This window comes from Xiphophorus maculatus, chromosome 22 (genome assembly GCF_002775205.1).
Source record: "Xiphophorus maculatus strain JP 163 A chromosome 22, X_maculatus-5.0-male, whole genome shotgun sequence".
In the NCBI taxonomy this organism is placed as follows: domain Eukaryota; kingdom Metazoa; phylum Chordata; class Actinopteri; order Cyprinodontiformes; family Poeciliidae; genus Xiphophorus; species Xiphophorus maculatus.
The window spans coordinates 17087291-17110441 of NC_036464.1; the positions used below are offsets into that span (position 1 = coordinate 17087291).

The 23151-nt window shown below is 38.4% G+C and overlaps 1 protein-coding gene across 2 annotated transcripts in view; it reads left to right on the top strand.

Annotated features, from left to right (window-relative positions):
• The window catches only part of LOC102230391 (VPS10 domain-containing receptor SorCS3-like), a 62925-nt gene that overhangs the window by 28675 nt on the left and 11099 nt on the right, over positions 1–23151 (top strand). The window contains exons 3-23 of one of the 2 annotated variants that reach the window (XM_014470936.2): positions 559–658; positions 1572–1730; positions 1854–1927; positions 2761–2825; positions 5408–5526; positions 8354–8443; positions 8659–8838; positions 9863–10009; positions 10889–10991; positions 12433–12509; positions 12610–12701; positions 13506–13613; positions 14853–14970; positions 15082–15215; positions 15753–15866; positions 16306–16477; positions 20478–20664; positions 20937–21070; positions 21423–21546; positions 21853–21965; positions 22265–22402. In XM_014470936.2, coding sequence (XP_014326422.2) covers positions 559–658; positions 1572–1730; positions 1854–1927; positions 2761–2825; positions 5408–5526; positions 8354–8443; positions 8659–8838; positions 9863–10009; positions 10889–10991; positions 12433–12509; positions 12610–12701; positions 13506–13613; positions 14853–14970; positions 15082–15215; positions 15753–15866; positions 16306–16477; positions 20478–20664; positions 20937–21070; positions 21423–21546; positions 21853–21965; positions 22265–22402 — 2548 coding nt within the window. The remainder of the gene's footprint in view (positions 1–558; positions 659–1571; positions 1731–1853; positions 1928–2760; positions 2826–5407; positions 5527–8353; positions 8444–8658; positions 8839–9862; positions 10010–10888; positions 10992–12432; positions 12510–12609; positions 12702–13505; positions 13614–14852; positions 14971–15081; positions 15216–15752; positions 15867–16305; positions 16478–20477; positions 20665–20936; positions 21071–21422; positions 21547–21852; positions 21966–22264; positions 22403–23151) is intronic. The other variant, XM_023328077.1, reaches the window with a different exon arrangement.

Consider the following 23151-nt stretch of genomic DNA (forward strand, 5'->3'; position numbering starts at 1 on the left):
TACTGTTGTACCATTTTTCCAGTCTCTTAGAGATAATTTTAAGTAATGCCTTAATAGGGTGCTGATGTGATGGAAACTTAAATCATATCTGGATGAAAACAACTTGTTGAACCTTTGCTTTTAATACATAACAAAAACCAAGAGTCTCTATCTGGAAGCATTACGTCAAAATTCTGGGAAAGACACAAGTAACCATAAGAGGTGTATTGATTGAACATAGTAGTAATAAATGATTTGACTACAATTGTTTTACTTAGTTGATCCATATATGAGACAATTCACAGTCCAAACAAGACAAATCATGACAAACCCCAACAACAGCAACAAAAGTGAATAAATGCTAAACTACAGTAGTCTCTGTCAAATCTGTTTTACACATTAAACAACATTTTGCCTGAATGTCAGAAAATCAATCTCTAATTGCATGGAAAGCTCTGGAGAGACGTTCTTGTTAAGAAGAAAATGATTTACAGTAAACTGGCTAAACATGGCAAACCTGGATAGTTCTGTAATGGATGTTATTTTTTTTAATTGTTATACAATGTTGTTTCTGTTCAGATCCACTGATTGTGGCAGCACCTACACCAAACTCAATGATAAAGTGACCTCCAGGACAGTTTTAAGCTACCTGTATGTCTGTCCTACCAACAAGCAAAAGGTCAGCATTTCCCTCTGACTTTTACTTCTTTCAGATGTTCCACAAGTCATTCTCAATAAATTAGAATATCATTAAATAGTTCAATTATTTTGGCATCTTGATTCAAAAACGTGATGATCATTTATGTAACTTTAAATTACTGCCAGAAAGGGTAATATATTTTAAGCATTTGTTTCTGATAATTTTGTTGAACACACAAAAATCTGTTTCTCAGAAAATTTAGAAACCCATGGAAATAGATTTATGCTGCAGAAATATTGTTGATTTAACAGTTGTCCAGTGAACAGTTATTAAAACTCTCTATAAGAGGGGTAAGCCACAAAAGGTCATTGCTAAAGAAGCTGACTGTTCACAGAGTGCTATATCCAAGTATATTTATAGAAAGTTGAGTTGAGGGAAAATAGTGTTAGAAAACTGTGCACAAATTACAGGCATTACTGCAGCCTTGAGATGATTGTCAAGCAGAGCTCAGTGAAACGTTTTGGGAACATTATGGAGCTGGAGCGAGTGCAGGTGAGTCAGTTTTCACTTTGACATTAAAGGGTTTTTGTGAAAACAACAACATTTTGTTGATCATGATTGATTTGTAAAAAGGGCAAAACCTCCAAGGGGGTGTGAAATGTTTATATGCACTGTAATTTTCTGAGGAATTGAATTTTTGGTTTTCAATAACACTGATTATCAAAATGAACATAAATAAACACTTGTCATATATTACTTTGTAATTAAAAATATGATTGACTTGCACAATTACTTTTTAATTACAGAAAAAAAAAACATTTATGGTGATATCCTAACTTATTGAGATGCTCCTGTACTATGTCTTTTTCCCAAGTTTTGCTCAACCAATATGTCCAAAGCTCTTTTATCCTTTTCTAATGCTTTACCCCTTGCTCGGCTTCCCGTACCATAGATATTGATGCTTAGTGACCCAGAGGTAGAGAGCGCTGTTCTCATCAGCTCAGATGAAGGGGCAAGCTTCGAGAAGTTCCCCATTAACTTCAACGTCCTCAGCCTCCTCTTCCACCCTGCACAGGAGTACTGGATTCTGGCTTACAGTCATGACTACAAGGTACATTCTGGAGAAAATAAATCACAATGAAATGTTGATTTTATTCTCACGTGTTTTTATTCTCACATTATCATCAGCCTACTTTTAGTGTGTGAAATAGTGGATCAAAATGTTGTTTTGCAGCTCTACAGCTCAATGGACTTTGGGAAGAAATGGCAGCTTGTCCACGAAAACGTGATGCCAGGCAGATTCTACTGGTATGACTTCCTGTTTTGTCCTGTAATTGATCACTAACACGATTATGAAGTTGATTGCAAACAGATGAATCCAGTGATCTATGTCAAAAAAAACCTCACCCTCACAGGAGTCGACCCCAAAACTGATTACATCCCCGTCACGTAGGGCTGATATAATATTGTGCCGTCTTCTCTGGAGCACAAACACAACATGCTGTTTTTGTTGTTGCTGCCTTGTAGACGTCTTTACTGCGCAGGCACAAGGCGGTGAATATTGATGAGTCCGTTTAGCGGGTTGGTCATGGTATGACTCCAGCCAACTGTGTTCTTGTTTTTATTCAAAAAAGAAACGAGGTTGGTTGGAGGACGCCCTCTCCACATGCATGAACAGTCAGATGATTCATAAATTAGTGGAGCACGGTGGGTATGGCACAGCCTGAAACAATGCATTGTTGTGCTCTTGAATGCCATTCCTTGACACACATTATGTCAAAAAGTTATTTTTCAAATTTGTTGCAGCTGCCTGCAATTTCATAACAACATCCATTTGCCATGGTTGGTATTTATGTGAGCATTGGACGTTTTGTCACCTCCCTTCTCTTTTTGTTGCCCCTGTTGACGCTTCGGTAAATTGAGATTAGTTGCCACCGCTGGAGCTAATTTTACCCCGAGTGATTTACAGGAGATAAAATGATATTGTTCTGGGTTTCTGAGAACAACAATGTCCATCTACTACTGCTATGATCAACAAAGCTTTCTGTTCTTTTCTTCTAATTCTCATTTATCCTTCTCGTATCCACCAAACCCTATTTCTGTTCCCTTCCATTTCCTTCTGCTCTTCACATTCTCTCAAGGGCGGTAATGGGGCTGGACAGAGAATCAGATGTGGTCCACATCGAGACGCGCATCGCAAAAGGCCGTGAGTGCTGCACTTCAGTTCGCTGCTGTAGCAGGACCCGCAGGACCCGCAGGACCCCTTTGCCTCTCATTTAGAGAGAGGTCACGGGCAAGATGAGACCTGTTCTGCTGCTCAGATTGGTCCCTGAAGTCTCGTAGAGCTGAATAGGTGTCTCCTGAAAAAAAGAAAAAAAAAGCTCAGAGATTTAGCAGGTTGATAGATGTTTCCTCTCCTTAATCTATCCCCCGTGTTTCATCGGCTAAAGCTGAGCTCCCCTGTTTCTAAACATTGTTGCATATTTTGTCAAACCAATTAGAGGGAGTTTCCTGCCTCAGAGAAATATGCATAGTATTTCTGAGGGGAACAAACGGGGAGTTAAATTAGCATACAAACTCCTCCTGTCGTACACAATAACATCCCAAACTGTTTGTGATATGCCTGGCAAACGTTGAATATACACTCCTGGTCAGAACTTCAGAATTTCATGAACAAAATTCAGAATATATTTAGATATAAGTGCAAATATAAATATAATATAAATATATATTTTTTATGAAAATATTCTTTAAAAATGTAGTTGGACCAGTGACATGTTGAGATTTGTGGTAATGCAGCAGCAGACAAACTCCATGTTTTTTACCTACAATGTGAAAATGTGACACAAATAATGTGTAAAATTGTGAAAATTAATTGCACAGAATCTGTGTATCCCCTAATACAACCCATCAAACAATTTCTTATCTCAGAATACCATCTTAGATGGAAAAAAGAACCAGAGACTGGGATGGATTAGACTTGTAGCAAAGAGATTAATGGTCTGCAAAACTCCATATTGATGTGCAAGACCCATTCATTCTAATTGATTGTATGTACATATTCATCCACCCAATATCAGTTATTAAAAACCAGCACACAAAACAATCTTTGGCCTTTGAGATATTTTACTGCTGCAATCGCTTTATTTGGAAATGAAGCTCATGTGCCTGTTCTCTACCACCAAAAAACCTTGATGGACTTTGTCTTAGTCCTTAATATATTGAGTGTTTCTTTTTCAGTTCATGTAACAACAGGGAAAAGAAAATCAGCTTTTGCTCTGTTTCCTTACCTTTATGTGCCGATATGTCTGAAAGCAGAAAAAAGACCTTTCCATTGACGATGTCTGTGGTGTCACAGAACAGCAAGCAGGGAAAACAAAATGGCTTGTTCAATAAGGCATATCCACACAGACACAACAAAAAAACCCCACATTTTTATGATCAGTTTGGTCAGGTGTTATTCTCCCATTAAGAACTCCCCTGCTTCACAATACATAAGCAAAGTAAGAGCACGAGTCAGCATAAAGGGTAATGCATCGAAATACTCTTAAGTGGGGTCAAAATATTTTTTACATGACCAATAAGTCTGGTCGATATGGCTGAAAAATGCATTTCTTATTAGTCGGCATTGATAATTATTGATTAGCTTTTTGCTTTATCTATCCAAAGTACTGCCAAGCTAGTGACATGACTTTCCTCTTTTATCCTCAATTTTCTTTAGAGCTATTGTACTCATCTTCTCCTTCCACTTAGGACCTCACCCTTTCTATGTGTATTCTGTGAACTACGCAGACTCCAAGTGTGCTGTCTGCGGACAGTTGAAATTTCAGTCAAGCGTACCGATTGTCTGTACTGACAGATTCTTTCATTTACCACAATGGATACCTTCATGTTCAGTGAGCTAGCTGAATGGTCCATCAGGTCAGCCACCGCACAAATGCCAGTGCTGCAGAGAGCGGCAGTCATGCTACGCCTCCTTGTGACCGGTTGCTCTCAAAATGATCAAATCGGTATGCAAAATACTGCTTCCTGCCGAACAGTTTCCTGTGTCAGTCAGTGCATCTCTGAGTAGATGTATACAGTCGTAAAAACAGACCTTTTTTCAGGAGTGTCCAGCTTTCACTTCGAGTCCTGCCTGAGTCTAGCTTGATTGTGTAAGAACCTCTGAGGAGTGAAGTGTGTTGGGAGCAACATGATACTGTTACTACGTATGTTAAGCAACACGTTGTTGCTAGCGTAGCAAAGAGTAAGTCTGTTGATGTCACCAACCTTGTTTGGGTGGCTGTGAGAGGATGAGCGGCTAAAGCCTCGCTGCCTACATCTCCAGAATGGCATGTGGTTCTGCATCCAAGTTCAGTGAAATGATATCCAAAGTATTTTCTAATGTATCTTTTATGATAGATATCGTCGTAGTTTTATGTCCAGTTAATGACCAATGAATGCACAGACAACTTTTACTACATTTATAGCTTAACTTTCTATCTCAGATCTTGTATTTTGTTCTTTTATTCACATAATCTATACAGAGCTCATTTGTAAACATTTCTGAGAATATTTTTTAATATTTGGCACATGTCAGCCAGCTACTGCCTGGGATAGCATTAGTAGTAACACACCAAATTAGAAAAAAAAGTAGGACTGAACTGAAATTGGATGAATTTATGAGCTAGTAAATTTAGAGTGGATTAAAATCATAGTACTGCATAGCACCTCCAGTGCATACAAAGTAGAGTCTAAATGTGAATGGTATTAATTTACTTCTTATTGATTTCCTTTTGCCCCCTTCAGGAGCTCAGTATGTGAAGTGCAGAGCCCAGAGATGCACAGAGGGCGACAGACAGTATCTCTTTCCTGGACACGTAGACACCAACTCCCTCGTTGTGCAGGACGAATATGTTTTCACACAGGTTTGCATTGCAACAGATTACTTGTCCTCGATCTCAATAGTTGCCTTCATCTTTTTACTTAAAGGTTACTGCCTTGGTGAACTTTGATTTCTTTTTACCTACTTCTTTGTTTTTATTTTTGCTCCCTTGTGCAGCCAATTTACGCTTTTCCATCAAACCCCACATAATGGCTTTTCCCAACACACCTGTTCCCCGCCGGCCCAATATGTGTTTTGATTACGTTTTTTTTTTTTTTTTTTCCCTCATTCGTGTCAGGGCACGCTTAGGCGTTTCAGTTTCTGCACAGACATAATCCAATCCATACCTGGAAAAATATCTTTGTTCTCCATGATCACATGGTGAAGGAATAATGAAAAGACAGGTCGCCATCCTTATTATCATTCACTCTAACTTTGACTCCAATTAGACAACCACAGTCAGGGTCATTATTAGAAATTTAATTTTCCAATGTCCTCCACTGTCATTGATTTCCTTCCACTGGTGAGTAATTTTCTATCATGGTGGTCAGACCTAATGCATTTGGTCATCCTTATTTGACTCTGGGTACGTTTCAGTGAAAGCTGTTCATATTGGCTGTGTGTTTTCATCGCACATGAAACATTCCTTAACGGTTGGTATTTATTCCTATGCAGTCAAAGATTTTATCATTTGATGTGTTGCTACAGACCTGACTGAAACTGAGAAGCGGTGAAAGACATCACGGCATAAACTGTGATTCAATAATATTCTGAAATTGCATTTAGCTGAGGTGAGATTGACCACTGAGACGGAGGCAGACGCGGGGAAGATGCTGGTGAATATAACCGGACAATCAGGGAGAGAGTGTCTGGCTGCAAGGAGCTGCGGTGGCACAGATGACTTTCTTGTGACTTTCATTGCTTGGGGCAGTTGGATTTAACTTGACAAAGAGTAATGAGGTTATCGATTGGGGTACAACAAAATAAGCCGTCTTCAACACCTCCAAACTCTCTTGGGAGGGGAGGAACAGCCAAGTGCAACATCCTCAAAAATGTGGCCTGGGAAAATGCAGCTCATTGATTTTCGATAGATTATTCCATTAGAGCCCTAATGTAGTGTGTTCGGGGACAAACACCATCTTTCTAGTTGATTAGAAAATAAGCAATCAAGTACTGTTGGCCTGCGTGTGGATGGGGACAGCGGTAGCGCGTTAAGATATGCAAGATGCGCTGTAGATAAAGCCAACTCAATTTTGGACGGCTCGTCATTTTAGACTAATTGAGGTGGTAATATTAATTTCTGTTTTGCTTGTATTTTTTTTTTCCTTCCCAGCCTTCAACGCTGCGGCGAGCAGCATACACATGCAATTGTTTTATCAAATCAGTCATGCATGCTGAATTAATTTGCTTCCTTCAGGAGATGTTTCATTTCACAACAGTTACCTCCCAGATAAACAATTCTCTGTAATTGTCTGGAAATTCAGGTGCATTAAGATTTTCAGGTAATTATCAATTGTCTCATTTAATCAGGAAGCATTCTTAACTTCTTAAGAAGTTAACTATGCAACATAAAGACAACTATGAACATGCAACAATTGTCATAAAAACTACCTTCACAACTCTGAAGATAACTTGTGGTATTATCTTTTGGGAATACAAAAGGAGACAAGTAAACTGTACAAGCCAACGAGAAAAAAAATAAAACGGTTGGGCAATAATCCAGTTACGGTTCCATGAGAACAAAACAAACAAACAAAATGACTATAGCCTGGTTGTATTTATGCAGACGACACACGTGTCATGAACTAGTTACTCACAGAAAAGTGAACATTAACCCTGCTGTGACCATGATAATATAACATATTGATTGCAAGAGCTAAAACACCTTTCCAGGTGAAAAACAGAAAACTTACAAAAACAGGAACAGGGCAAACAGGTCATGAAGCCGGTACCAACACACAGGCAGGTAACAAACATAAATATGGGAGGATCCAGTAATGAACAATGAGAACCTATATACTGAGGCAGTGGTGGAAATGACAAAACAATCAGAAGGTCTAATAAGAGCTGAATGGAGAACAGCTGAGCTGAGGAAGAATGCAGGCTGAGGAGAATCAGGTGACATTAAGCAGCTGTGGAAGGGAGCAAGCTGCCTGGCTGAGGAAAAGTGGAGAAGAACTGAGACTCAATGAAACTACTGTATATATAAAAGGGGTTAAAATTTACTTGTTCCACAGAACAAACTTCCAACTCCCAGGGAACAGAACACAGTAATGAGGAAACTAAATACAAAGGAAATGAATATATAGGAAGACCTTTACAGCAATAACAATGAAAGTAAAACTATGGCAAGACCTGATTGGCAATAATTAAATACACAAACATAAAGATCAAAGTAAGTTCTCAAAGCACAAATGAAATCTAAAACTCAACACCCAAGGATCATAACATTTTTAGGTTAATAAGAGTGTCAATAGCGCTCTTCTGATTGTTGTTTTTTTTTTTTTTTTTTTTTTGCATTGTCAAGAAGCTGAGTTTGTCTATACTGTTTTTTTTTTGTAAGCATAACAGATGTATTTCTAGATTATAGAGGTGATGGTGTGGTTGAGGTACTATACACCAATAAGCAACTTGGAAAGCATGCAACAAAGTAAAAAAATAGGTTGTATTTGAAAAGGTTCAAGCAGTATAAATACTTTTTAACCCACTGCGTATTTTTAAACTGCACTCATGTTATCTCAATATTGCTTGAAAATGTTCATCTTCCTTTTTTCTATCATACGTTTAATCCATTTATCCTCCCATTTAAAGATGCTTTCAATAAATAAGAATTATTACATAATGTTTATGACAGTTTCTTTCCTACAAAGGTAACCAAGTCAGGACGAGCCAGTTACTTTGTCTCCTACATGAGGGAATCCTTCAGGCAGATGAAATTACCAAAGTACTGTTTGCCGAAGGTAAGCAACAGATTTCCTGTTTTCCTTTTTAGTCACAATTTTAGCCTTCACTTGTAGAGGACAAAACCGTGCAACACAAATGTGTTTAATTATAAAGAAATGTCACATTTGAAACAAGCTGATGACTTCTTTCTGGAGTCGGTTTTATGCTTCTCCATTGTGCCTGTTATTCTCTGTCTGTCTGTCTCTCTGTGCCCGCCTTTCCACTGCTACAGGACATGCATATTATCAGCACAGATGAGAAGCAGGTATTTGCTGCTGTCCAGGAGTGGAACCAGAACAACACTTACAGCCTGTATATCTCAGACTCCCCCGGCGTCTACTTTATCCTTTCATTAGAGAATCTGAGGACCAGCAGAGGGCCTGCTGGTAACCTACTGGTTGATTTTTACAAGGTTTGTCGTCGGCTTTGTTCAAGGACTAACTATCCATCCATTATCTTACACAGTGGGGTTGCGAGGGTCGCTTTTGCCCATCTCCAGCGGTCAATGGGCAAGAGGCCAATTTTAACTTATAACTAAAAGATTGATTATCATTTACTTATTAATTAATTTATTTATTAATTTATTTATTTATTAAGCTATTTATATCTTAGCTTTTTTTCCAACACAGATTGGAATAGTTATTTTTTAAATATTTTTACTCTAGATTGCAAGTTGTATTTTATGCATTAAGGGATAAAATACAAGAAATTTTACTCCTTTCTTACTCCATAAAAGTATTATTTTCCATTAAATTTTTCTTATTATAATGTCATGATTTTCAATAAGAATTTCTGTGCCTCTCCCAACTGAATTAAGTCACTAGCCACGTGAGAACTGCCACCTACAGTAGCCTGGGAGGCAGGTTTTATGAGGTTAGAGCCGACCGCAGGAACAAACCAGGTGTTGTAGTAAAAACTGACAGCCTGCAAAATACTGATCGGGTGACATCGGGTGAGAAGGAGTGCGCCACAGGAGTGCATTCAGTCTGCTTGAGTGTGTCGTCTAATGTCTTTCTCGGTCGTTTTGATTTTTTAGGTAAATTATGTTAACACCAATAAAACACATTTAGCTGTATGCCCAAAGTTACAGCAAAGGTTTGGCTTGTTTATCCTTATCTTTCCCTAAAATTTGAGATGTTCTCCCTCTGAGAGTGTCATTCACGTGTTTGGTCAACTCATGTGTCAGAAATATCTGCCCATTTAAATTTCTAATGTGCATAGCAATCAGAGTGTTGTTTTCGTGATGCTTGTACATGAAATCAGTTTAAAAACATGCTGCTTATCAAAGCTAAAAAAGCAAATCAAAACCCCTGAAAAGGTCATGCAGAACAATTAGCTTTAAATGTTTCAACAGAGGATATTTTGAATTCAATGTTCAAAATGCATTTTGCAACTGCTAAACATTTTTTTACATTACTTTCTGCTGATCTTTGCAGGTTGAGGGCATAAACGGAATGTATCTTGCCAACAAAATAGTGGATAATCATATTAAGACTTTCATCACATACAACAAGGGACAGACATGGGCTCTGCTGCCAGCGCCAGCAACAGATGTGTCAGGAAAAAACCTTCACTGCATTTTGGTAAGTTTGAGCCTGTTAGACCAGAGTGTATGGATGCTTCTGTTCCTGTCAGATCATGGCACGTATAGTTCATCAAATGTTTTGACCTAGTCAGTAATGTTTAGGATCTAATTTTTTTCTATTGCAAGACCAGGTGCCAGCTTTAGCATTAGCACGACTTTTCGGCTGCTAAATGGATGAGGGAAATATTCCTATTATCGGTGTAAGGCACTGAGTGTCATCGCATTTAGTTGCTGAGGTCCTGACTTTCCATTAACCTCTGTGATTTCAATTTACTACCTGTAGTCACGTTGGACTAATGAATGTTAGATTACACAGAATTACATTAAGGGCCTGTGTTGTTATTCAGTCGGTATTATGGAATCTAATCCAGCCAGTCTGTCCTGTAGAGAGAGAAAATGTATATTATTCAGTTAATAGCAGGTTGCAGTCGTTCTGTGTGCTGCACAAATGACCACTCTGCTTCTGTCTGCTTCCCGACCCACCCACCGCCCCCCACACAGCAGCTTCAGCTCTTTGAAAGGCTGTATTGATGTTTTTCAGTTTGCTTCAGTCAGGAAGATGAGTGAAATGATTCGAATCAATTTTGCCAGTTTTATCAGTGCATCTTGGGGAATTTTAATTACATGCCTTGTTTGCTTTGGAATGAAACAATTCGAATGCCCTCTGTGTCCTCTCAGCTATTTCCTGTTTTTATTCTGGGAGAGGAGATGGGGGGGATCAAAGTATCTTTGTTTTATAAATGGTCTCTGAAAATGTTTGCACTTTTCTCTCAGTGAGAAGAATCAGAAGAAAGGAGAGCTAATTACAGCCGCCTCGGTTAAGATCTTGATACATGGTGTCTCAGCTCACCCGTGTGCTGTGTTTTGTTGTTGACAGCCATTTTGCTCGTTGCATCTCCATCTGGAGATGTCAGAGAATCCCTACACATCTGGGCCCATCAACAGCAAAAAATCTGTCCCAGGAATTATTGTGGCCACAGGTACAGTTGTTTGAAAATAATACAAAAAATAGATGTGCATTTGAAAAGCAGTGAGACTTCACAAATTCTTTCCCCCCTCAGTACTCACTCAGATGAGTACATTGCTGCTGTGCAACAGCAGAAACGTTCGAAATAAATTGCACATTGCCCCCTTTCTGTCACTGGAATCAGATACAGAAACTTCGGCTCCCGAATCTTACTTTTTTTTGCGGTGAAATGATTTGGTTGCACTAAGACATAAGTTTGTCCTCCCAAACTGAGACTGGAAAATGAGGACACACAAACAGCTTTGGAAAGTAATGATTTTATCAGCTGATTGTGTGAGTAGAGAAAATATGACATTGGGTCTCTGTTGTGTTAATGCAGTGCCTTGGGAAAACATCAGTCCTCCTTTCATTTTTATCTATTTTATCATATTATAACTGGCATATTTGATATATTTTGGTGTTTTCTTTTGTTAACAATAGAAATCAGTGCATAATTGTAGCGTTGAAAAAAACTTATGTAAATAATAAATATGTATTTAGTTCTCAGATTTTGTCCAACATCCCTTTGCTGCATTTGCACTAGGGATGCACCGATTTATCAATGCCTATTTCCCTAATTTTGGAAAATCAGTGATCAGCTGATTTTTACATGTGAAGCCGATCTTAACCATCGATCTTATCTACCTCGGTAAATGTATTTAAATCAACTGTTATCTTCTTCTAGTCAAACCTCTCTCAGCAGTGATAGAGGTTTGACTAGCACCCCCACCAGGTTAGGCCTATATGTTGCAGTTAACAATAGTCATCTCACTGTTGGCAACTCATCAACTTTCTTGCTACATTTATCAACATTCTGGACAAAAAAAAATGGTATCAGCCAAAATCGGACCTGAGACTCGAGATGTCTCAGGTCTTTTTTTGTCTGATAGTTTTTCTTCCAGGATTGCCCTGTGTTTAACTTAATCTAATCTTCCCATCATCTCTGACAAAATTCCCTCTAATGCTGAAGAAAAGTATTTCCACAACATGCTGCCACCACCATGATTTATGGTGGGGATGGTATGTTTAGATTATTAGTTTTTTCTACATATGCAATTTTAGTCTTGGCCAAAAGGTCTCGTTTTATTCTCATCTGCTCAGAGCACTTTCTACTCATGTTTAGAATTGAATTACACACAAACAGACTCCATTTACTAATTAAGTGAAGGGAATTAGTGGCACTGGGTTTTTGTGGGGTAACAGAGTAGACGGCAACGTTTACATACGAATGCCATGATTTTCAGATTTCTACATAGAAAATCCAAAAACAATGCATTGTTTTTTTTCCTCTTCTCAACTCATGCACTACTTTGTAGTGTCTGTCCTTCACAGAACCCCCACCCCCCACCCCAATAAAACACTTTAAAGCTTGTGGCTGCAAAGCATGGTGTACATTTTGTATTTTCTGTACTCAGGAAACATTGGAAATGAGCTGTCCTCTACCAACCTTGGGATGTTTATAACATCAGACGCAGGGAATAGCTGGAGACAGGTAAGCAGCATTTATAGATTTTGTGCGAAACAGATGACGTTTTTATATCAAATGAAAAAGGAAAGAATGCAATGTCTTTTTTCTTTTTAACTGAATTCAGATTTTTGACGAAGAGTACAATATTTGGTTTCTTGACAACGGAGGAGCTTTGCTTGCAGTTCTTCATGCGGCAATGCCTATTAGACAACTATGGTAGGTATCGCATGTTGTTACAAGCAGCATACCAGAGCTAGGAAGTGTAGGTTTGAGGGTGTAGTGGAAAATTACCTGAATATAATTTTGAACTGGGTGGGGGATTCAGGGCTCTGGGGTTGGGGGTGGTGGTACAGCATATGATTACACTTAATGTTTTGAAATGCTGATGGGCCAACTTTATGTGATTATTGTATCGCCACTGTGGCTTCAGAGCTGTCATTTCCAGCAGAAGAGAGTGTGTTACAGCTTTGTACTCTTGGTTGGATATGAAGGTTTGAGTGCTTTTATGTAAATGAGAAGTGGAGCAGGATGGAAATATGAGACTCAGAATGCCCTCATAAGTCCCTCATTGTGGGAGCTTTGTAACACTATCTACTTTGATGTCCCTGCACACTACAATGCTGTCAAAAGTGATTAAGCTCAAAGAAAGGTGATTTGAAACCCCCCCTAAATCTATTTCTGATGTTGAAATCTGAGTCATACCTTTCTTTCTGATGTTTTGTCACCTTCAAACATTTACCTGGGCTGAGGGACATTTGTTCCTTTGTTCAGCCTGCTGTCAAGTTAATTTTTCAAAGTGAAGAGAAGCTATTGGGCTCCATTTTTCAAACATGGCAAAAGCTAAATGACCTAAAATCTTTTATCATATTTCACTTTTACTTGTTTCCCATTGTATAGTTGGTGTACGTACCCTATTTGATAACGTCTACATGGAATAAATAACACATTTTCCATCTTTAGAGAGATAAACAGGAGTACAGGGGTTTTAATGCACTGACAGATATTGTCTTTGTTATGCAGGATCAGTCTTGATGAAGGGAAGAAATGGGATCGCCACAGTTTTTCCTTGGTGCCTCTGTATGTGGATGGAGTTTTAATGGAGCCTGAGTCTGACAATCACATTATCACGTAAGCAAAGACTAACAGGTACAGCCCAGGAAGATGTTAGTGTTTAAGATCGAGCTCTTCTGCGGGTTTAAGCAGAGATTTTTCCACAGGTGTTCCACATTAAAATGTTTCCAGCATCGTTCTGCCCTCACAGTAAAGGCACTTGTCTACCGTTTGTATCGGAGGTTTCCTGCCCTGCCATGTTAAACTTGTGCTCTGTGTTGTTGGGTGGGTATGTATTATCAGTCAGGGGTTTGGAGCTTATTCAGTGATTAAGACTCTCACGATTCAATGTTGTAGGATTGTCTGAGTTTGCCACACTCTTTATGTGAATGACAAAGGTGAAAGTGATGATTACAGCAGACTATTGCACTGCAACAAAATCCACTTTAGTTACACTTTTTATTGCTGTGAAAAAATAGCAAAAAAAATTTCACAGTTGACTCTACTCTGCCAACCCTAAAGAAAACCCATACAACCAACTACATCCAAAACTCACCTTACAAATAGATGGAGGCAGTCACTGTGTAATTAAATCTTGTTATAAATGCAGCTGTTTTGTAGTTTATGAACAGCATCATGAGGACAGAGGAACACACCATATAATTCATTTGGTTTCTTCTCTGGTCCAATGAGACTAAAGTTGGACATTTTGCCCTCATAGAATATGTTTGGTGAAAAACTAACATTGTAGATCACCGTGAGCACACCATCCTCACTCTCTTGCAAGGTGGTGGCAGCATCATGCTTTAGGTACGCTTTTCAACTGAAACTGTTCATCTGTCGTCATTGCCGTCTTAGTAGTGCAACCTAGAGCAAGAGGGAGGGTGACAGTGCTAGGACCCTCCTCTGGGCTTTGATTGGTTGTTTCTGAACAAGTTTATTTACCAGTGTATTATTGCAGATGGCTGTAGAACCACAGGATATTGATTTTTTTCACAGATTACCTGACTCAAATTAAACTGTATAAGCATGAATACAATTTTTAAAAAATATGTAAAAGTTTTGAGGGTTTTTTTAAGTTACCTTCTGCAGCTTTGAGCCCACATTTCATTTTACTAATTAATTTCATTGATCTCATGTGATTTAAAATACTTATCTTAAATGTGTGTGTTTTCATCAACATTAAGTATTGAAGGGGTCTTTTTTTACTACAGAATTCAGATCTACATGTCAGACACACAGATTTCAAAAAGTGTATTTCTACATCTCAGCATGGTTTCTGTTGGAAATCAGGAATTTCCTTTAATCTTCTTGCAGTTTTTTCGGACACTTCAGCCACCGTTCAGAGTGGCAGCTGATCAAGATTGACTACAAGGGTCTTTTTAGCAGGAGATGCATGGACGGTGACTATCAGACATGGTCCCTGCACAACAAGGTAACAGAAATATTCTTGCATGCCTGTTCACGCATGTTCCTTGAAAAATTGTCTGCTGTTGAAATTCACGCTCTTAAACAACCCAAACACAATTTTCTTTATGTGAAAAAGGAAGAGCAGTGTGTGATGGGTGAGAAGCAGAAGTATATGAAGCGGCGGCCTGGCAACCGTTGCATGTTGGCTCAAGATTATTCCAGGATCTACTCCTCAGAGCCGTGTCCCTGCAACTCCTATGATTTCGAATGGTGAAGACTGTTTTATTTGTATTTCTCTTATTTTGTCCAGAGAGGACTGCAGAGTGTAATTTTTAATGTGTTTTCCAATCAACTCACCACCAAGCATATTTTATTGCATGTAATTAGGCTGTCTGTTGAAATTTGTAAGAGAAAAACAAAGGTATCAGCCTGAAAAACTTCCTATTTTCATACCACATAACACATTTACTGCAGTGTGACTCTAATTGCAGCTTGAAACATTTAGTTTAGAACCTTCATCATGCTTTTCTAATTTGCATAATGTCAAATAACTTATTAGAATTCAATTAATAATGAATAGTTAAATGAATTTTAAATATTTTTTATCTATCCATCTGAAATTCTCTTTGATCTTGCTTGTCTGACAATCATGTCTCTGGTTAAGGTCTTAAAATATTCCATGAAGCCCTAACCGCAGAAAATTTGCCTCAGTATGAAAGCTTGTAGATTATTTTGAGTAGCAGTGTTTATCATGTCATGAAGTGATGCGTTTTCTTTTTTTTGTTTGTTTTTGTTTTATTTTGGCAGTGACTATGGCTGGGAGCGCCAGGCGGATGGGAAGTGCTCTCCTGCTTTTTGGTTTAATCCAAATGGTGTGGCTAAAAGCTGCAGCTCCAGCCAAAGCTTCCTTAACAGCACAGGGTAAGTGGGCCCCAATGTTAAGTCTCTCAACAAACATTATTATTCAATCTCATCTTGTTTTACAAGCTGTGTGGAATGAAAACAGAAAATCATAGTTTACCACCAGGATGGGTGAAAAGAAAAACTCAAGGGAACTAAAAAAAACAAAGTATTGCATCTTGTGTATCATTTTATTTAAGATAAATAAACAAAGCAATCAATTGCACACTTTGTAAGCGAAAGATTTATGTATACTTGGAGCAATTCAGGCTAAATCTCTACGTTGTTGAAAGATTGCCATTGTTTTACTACAGAGGTGAAAGATAAAACCAATAGTGTGTGGCGGTGGCACCTCTAGTGTGTGTGAAAAGTGCAGTGTGCACATCGGTGTCAGATGATGCATCTCTTCAAGTACTGGTTGTTATTTATGCTTGCTTCTTTTCCACTTTATGCTTGAAAGGTATCGTAAGGTTTTGTCCAATAACTGTAAGGAGGAAGGAAGAAATGTGTACTTGCCTAAGAGGGTTGCATGTCAACCCAAACCACCCCAGGGCCTGCATCTGTCCACCAGCCACGGAGAACTCAGTGCTGCCATTGGAAGCAATGTTACTTTCATGATCCACCTTGATAATGTGAGTAAGAATTTTACATAATTTGTGTTTAAATAAACATGTAGTGTCAATTGTTGTGTAGTAGGGATACTATACTCCTTGTCTTTAGTGCAACAGAATGTCATGCATGTATGTTGAGAGGAACAAAATGGGGCTATGCAGGAAGTGTATGCCTGGCACCAAATAAATTGACTGAAAGGAAAAGTTATGGTATGTGAATAACTTCAACTACTTGAAGGAGAGATTTTTATTTTATATTGTTCAGAGTGTTTTTTAAGTCTTAGTTCAATAGAAAAGCAATGAAGACAAAATGAGATAAAGGTGCAGAAACAAAACAAAGAAACAAACAAAAACATTAGAACTCATTGCTAGGCATCTTCACCCTGGGCTTCAAAATTGTTCATTTATTTGGTTGTCTGTCATATTGTATCCTGTCATTGTACTGTATACTTTAAACATGTTGAACAGTGAGTACTACCATCCCCTTCCTGTCACTTTTGATGGACCCTGAATATTGAGGTCACAGGGTTTTGGTATAGAGTTCTGTTGCATAGTAGGCGTTTTATCATCTGAGAATAATATTAATAAGTCTCCCCAAGTGGCCATACAATTATTAGTCTACAGCAGCAAACCCCTAACGTTTCACTTTTGGTTTCAAGCATGTAGCATCCTGATGTGAGTCAGGGATTTAGATAGAATCGCGTAAGGCTATCATTTCATCTCTGTAACATTTTAGGTGCAGGTGTGTAATCTGTGGTGCTCATGTGGCAGATTTGTTTTACATACTGAAGAAGCTGTGATTCCTGACTCAGCTGTCTTTCTATGCTATTCAAAATGCTCTCCATACATACGCCAAAAACATGCTTTTGTTTTTTTTACTTAATGTTTTCATACAAATCTCTTGTCACCACCAGCAGACTGTGCAAATGCAGCAGATTTTTCCATTTTGCAAAAATTTCTATCTTAGTGTTTCAGTTTACTAATGCCCAAGTGTTGCACTGTACTAAAGGCCTGTGTAACTTCCAAATCTCGCAATGAGCTTTTCCTTTTGAATCATGGCCATATTTATTTACAATAAAACATCTCACCATCCATGGCAATAAGCAGTAGCTCTACTCTAGATTCTTTATATTTGTACACCTATATTGTAAGGTCACATGTGCTGCTTTTCACATCACACCTTCTGATCATATTTTATCATACTTGAAATACCATATGCATGCCATGATCCACACTAATTTATTTTCCTTTTATCCAAGTTCTACAAAGTATTTGTGCAAGTTATTGACCATTAACCTACTGACTTGAGCAGCAGTTCTTGCACTCACACTGCACTGTTTTAGTCTAAAGTTACACAAATAGGAGCACATTTGAAACAATGTGTGATTTCAGTGTTTTGCTCAAGGACAATTTGACATGTAGATGGTGACTCATTAAAAATATTTAATGAGTACACACACACACACACACACGCGCCCCCACAACACACACATATATATATATATATATATATATATAAACTATTATCATTGTTAAATTCCATTATCATTGTTTATATCAGAATTGGTCTTAACAGATTCACATGCATCCCCACACCCACACACACAGCACAATTATAATGGCCGAAGAAAAGTCAGGGCATCACCAACCGCGTCATTGCCCTGGATTATCCTTAGATCTCAGCTGTTAGCAGATTTAATTGGAACTACCTCTTCTTTCAAGGGTAGCCTGAAAACAGTTGACATGGTGTTAGGGTTTTTTTTTTCTGGTGAGCTCCACAAATGAACTTTCTGAGGCTGATTTAACAAGTTGTGAAAAATAACGATTGTATTTAAGACTTTTATAGGGTTAGAGTAAACAATACCTAAGTTAATATTCAAAATTGTCTTTTAATAAAATTAAACACTTTATAAATAGCAAATAATTTAATCTGAATTACGATGGTGGTAGGAATTCGTCCTGTAACTTTTGCTGTCCGTCTTAATCGTTGTGTCCTTGGACAAGACGCTTCACCTTCCTTGCCTGCTGGCGATGGTCAGAGGGCTGAATGTGAATGAATGAATGACTAAATGTAGTGTGAAGAACTTTGGGCTCCACTGGACTTGACAAAGGACTGTACAAGTATGGGTAATTTACCATTTTACCATATTGTTGATTACTGTGATCACAGTAGTTACGATAATTGCAATTAGCAAAAATTTTCATCACTCTTGTCTTTCTTGTCAATTTTAACTTCTCCATCCCTCTCTTGGAGCATTAGCACTTCTGTCAGTAAAATCTGCAGATGTGTTAAAAGTTAATCCAGTGCCTTTTGAAAAAAAATGATCAAAGCTCAAAATCTGTGTATTTAAGGTTTTTGTTTACATGATAGGTATTTTAGCCCAGAATGATCGGACTACTCTCCACTGTTCCTCTGTTCTTCCTTTTACTCAAAAACAGGATGTTTGACATCATCCCACAAGTTTTTAATTGGACTACTGTCTTCAAATTGATGAGACCTCTCCATCTCTTGCATTTTTTTCAGTGTAAGTCTGAGATGCTGCTCAGCTTTGCTCAGGTTTGTTTTCAATTGGTATATAAAAAAATAAAAAAAAAACATTTCAAAAGCATTTTCTTCTTTGGCATAAGACAAGACGAATTTTGATGTATTTTTGATTGATTCAAATTGATAAATAGTTCAGAAGTGGAAATGACCCAGGTGAGACCATTGTGGGTTGAATTCAGTGTTTGAGGTTAATTAAGAAATTAAGGCTCGTAGACCTAACGAGAAAAACTTGTCCAGAAGTCATTGTGCCATTTATCTTTTGGCCATTCATTGAGGTTTTATTTTTGGCAAATCGTAACCTCTTCAGCACAAACATAGACTGATATGTTTGCAAGAAGACCCCTCTTTAGATCAAATGGACTGACAAAGGGTATTCCTGCTGGGATTCTTACACAGAGCTTCTCATTGACATTTTCTTATTATTACAGTTCTCACAACTAACATTAGATTTATTTCCCTCTTGAGCGAATATTGACTTGTTCTTTGTTATATTTGCTTTTCTGTGATCCGTTCCAATGGTTGTTTTCTGTATTCTTAGACATTTTTCTAACATTGGTTTCTATTTTTACATAATTTGACTTTGTATCTGTTCCCCTCTTCAATAAACCTTTTTGTTTATACTCTGTTCTTCTGAACACTCTGGAAAAACTTGTTTTACTCAGAGTTTCACATGAACATTCATTGATTTTGTCCCTAAATAAATGTCAGCTATTTGTTTTTATTATTAATAATAATAATAATAATAATAATAAAAATAACACATTTTATTGAAACTACCTTTCAAAACACTCAAAGTCACTGTAAGAACAAGATAAAACAACAATATGAATGACCACACTGACCACATTAATCTCCACAATGCTATTATTTTGAGGACACCTGTTTTAATTGATGATACAGTTACACAGAACCAGATGCATGCATGCCATTGCCGTTGGTTTCCTATTGCCATAATACACCTGATGGTAAATTATGAACACAACTATGCATCAAATGTTGGCTCCAAAAAAGAAACTGTAGATCCATCCAACTGACCTAATGTGTTATTGGCAAGAAGAGTTTGATTGAAACATACCCAAAATATTACAGATCACCAAATATTGCATCCAAGCATTTCTCTACTATTGCTATTTTTCCCTAAATTGAATTAAATTGTGTCAGTGACTGCAAAGCAATATATTGTAGCATATCTAATTTAAAGGATTTTATAAAATGGCTGCAGTCCATAAACTTTTCTTTACTTTTTGGGCACTGGGTGACCTTTCCGACTTTTGCGTTTCATCTTGTTTTCTCAGATGGATTTATGTCACCTTTTATCCATAGACGCCTACATGATTTCAGTGGCTCTGCTTAATGGACATCCAGGCCTCAGCACTTAAGCAAAGGGCCGGGATATCTCCAGTTGTACTTGGCCTAACAGAAGTGTCCTGACCTAAGCTGTGATGACAGATGCCATGTCATCCTGTGTATCCGCAGGGAGAGTCTCCGAGCACCAGCATCCAGCTAGACTTCGGGGACGGAATCAAGATCACATACTCTAACCTGAGCCGGACCGACGACGGCATCAAGCACATCTACAGAAAGACTGGGATTTACCGTGTGATAGCTACTGCAGAAAACAACCTGGGATCTGACAGCAGCGCACTTTTTTTGCACATCACCAGTACGTGGATAAGTAGCGTCATTACTCATTCCTGCAGCAGTGCATACAGCATGAAGCCTCTTCGCTTTTCTGGATAGTCACATTTTGACACTGGCAAATATCATGCCAGTCACACTCCTAATACTTTTATGCATATCAGGCTTGTTGAACGTGCAAAAGCACACACTTTGAGCTGCAGTGTACATCATCTGTGATGAATTCAATACTCAGTGTTTACTTAAATTAATCTAATGCATGTATGGATATCTGCATGTGTTTTGCTACTGCCTCAGGTCCAGTGGATCGTGTGTATCTCTCCGCTCCTATTGTGGCCATCAGGGAGAAAGCAGCTAATCTCACGGCAGTAGTTTGGCCAAGCCACACAAGAACTCTGACCTTCTTTTGGTGGTTTGAAAACAGCTCCGAGGTGAGGGAGCATCACCTCCTCCTACTACTGTTTTCAGCCTTCGTCTTTGTCCAGCTTACTGTCATTGTTTCCACTCTTCCACTCCTCTTCTGCTGTCCTTGCACCACCGTATTAATTTAAAACCGCAAACCTACGGAGCTTTTCCACAAATAATGTAAATCTTGGGCTTGTGCCCCCCCCTTTTTCGTGGAAGATCGAGCTCAAATGGATCTGACTTTTTTATTCCGTTGATTATATTCACTGAAACAACTATTCATTATACGGCGAGTCAAGGGCTGCATACATGTAGTATTTATTCAGCATTTTCTTGAGAAATTCTGTTTGGTTTTTTTTCTTTTCTTTTGAAATTCAGCCCATTATAACTCTGGAAGGAAGCATCTCGCACATGTTTCTCAGAGAGGGAGAAAACAAGGTCACGGTCCAGGTTGCTTGTGGAAGCAGCGTATTGGAAGACTCAAAAGTTATAACTGTTAAAGGTGAGTGGAAAAGACAGACTTCAAAGCACTTTATAGGTACATGAATATGCAATATGTTACTGTCGGAGAGGAGGGGAAGTGATGCCTCACGGTCAGCACTGCTAGCTGTGCCTAATGTATGTCAGTGTAGACCTATCTAATGAATAAAATGTCACGCTATGCGAACATAAAATCTGGAGGAGCAATTAACTTCAAGGCGTATGTTCCCAAATGAAAATAGACAAATCTGCACATCATATTAATCAAAAACTAAACTAGAAGTAGCGTTCATGTTCTAATACATACTACTTCACCCCTTTTTTCCAGAGTTCTTCAGGTCACTGCTGTTGTCGTTTTCACCAGCTCTTGACGAACACAATCCTGACATCCCCGAGTGGAGGGAGGACATAGGCCGTGTGGTGCGGACAGCTCTGTCACAGGTACATCAAGTCCCAACAGATCCTTCCTGAAACCAACATTGGAACCCCATTACTTTCAGGGTCATTACTATTTTAAAACCCTGTGCAATAATAACCACACAGCCATGAAGTTCTGTCCTCCACGAGCCTTTTTTTTTTGAGGCGATCTGTGATGACAGGTCACTAGTGTGAATAACTAGTGTGAATTAGAGGCGATGTCAGCCACTCTTGCTGTGGAGAAACACGGGATATTGCTATATTTTGGTCTCGAACTTAAATTAAGCTCCTTAATGGAGTTAAACCTGTCATTCGTGTCCCAGCAGGTGTCCGGGGTTTCTGAGAGTCAGCTGATGGTGTCTCTGTACCCTGGACTTCCGACCACAGCTGAGCTTTTTATTCTGTCTGATGAGCAAATGTCAAGTGAGCACAAGAAAAGAAGCGAGGAGGCTTTGGATACAGTAAGAGACGCGACTTGTGGAAATTTTTTCATTTGAACATTTCTGGTAATAAAAAAAGCAAACCGTCAACATTAATAGCAACCATATCAGCTCCGGTGTAATTTGTTCCTACATATCAGTATATTGTCTTAAACTTTAGGGCAGCAGCTTTACTTCAAGCTCCCCCTCTATGATTCTATGATCATATCTCTTAGGGTGAGCCTAGTCACCCTACATAGGAAGCTCAATTTAGCTGCTTGTGTCTGTGATTTCATTTTGTTGGTCACATTCTAGAAAAAAGAAATGCATGCATGTTATTCACTTGAACATAGGAAAAAAGGTTTTACTTTGACCCAAATCCAGGTAGGCAAAAATCATGAAATTAAGATTCAACAAGCTTTCATTTTAAACAAAAACCTCAACAACAGTTTGTTGTTTGAACTCTTAAAATGTTGGCCCAATGGTGAGCTAAAAAGATTCCAATAGGACACAGTAAGAACAGCATGGCAACAAAATTATCTGAAATGGAGCAAAAGAACCTCCTGTTGTTTAAAAACTGGGACAAGTAATTGTTGATTGAGGACAGGTGTTCTGATTTAGATGGGAAACAGACATGGACTGCTGAAAAAGAAATAAAGAAAACTGAGGACACTTACTGGCTGGGAAAATGGCACAGGATGATCATAATTCTTAAAAAAAAAACAGACAAGAAAACAAAAAAGTTCTTGAAACAGGAAATCTAATACAAAATAGGTAGAGGAGGAGAAAAG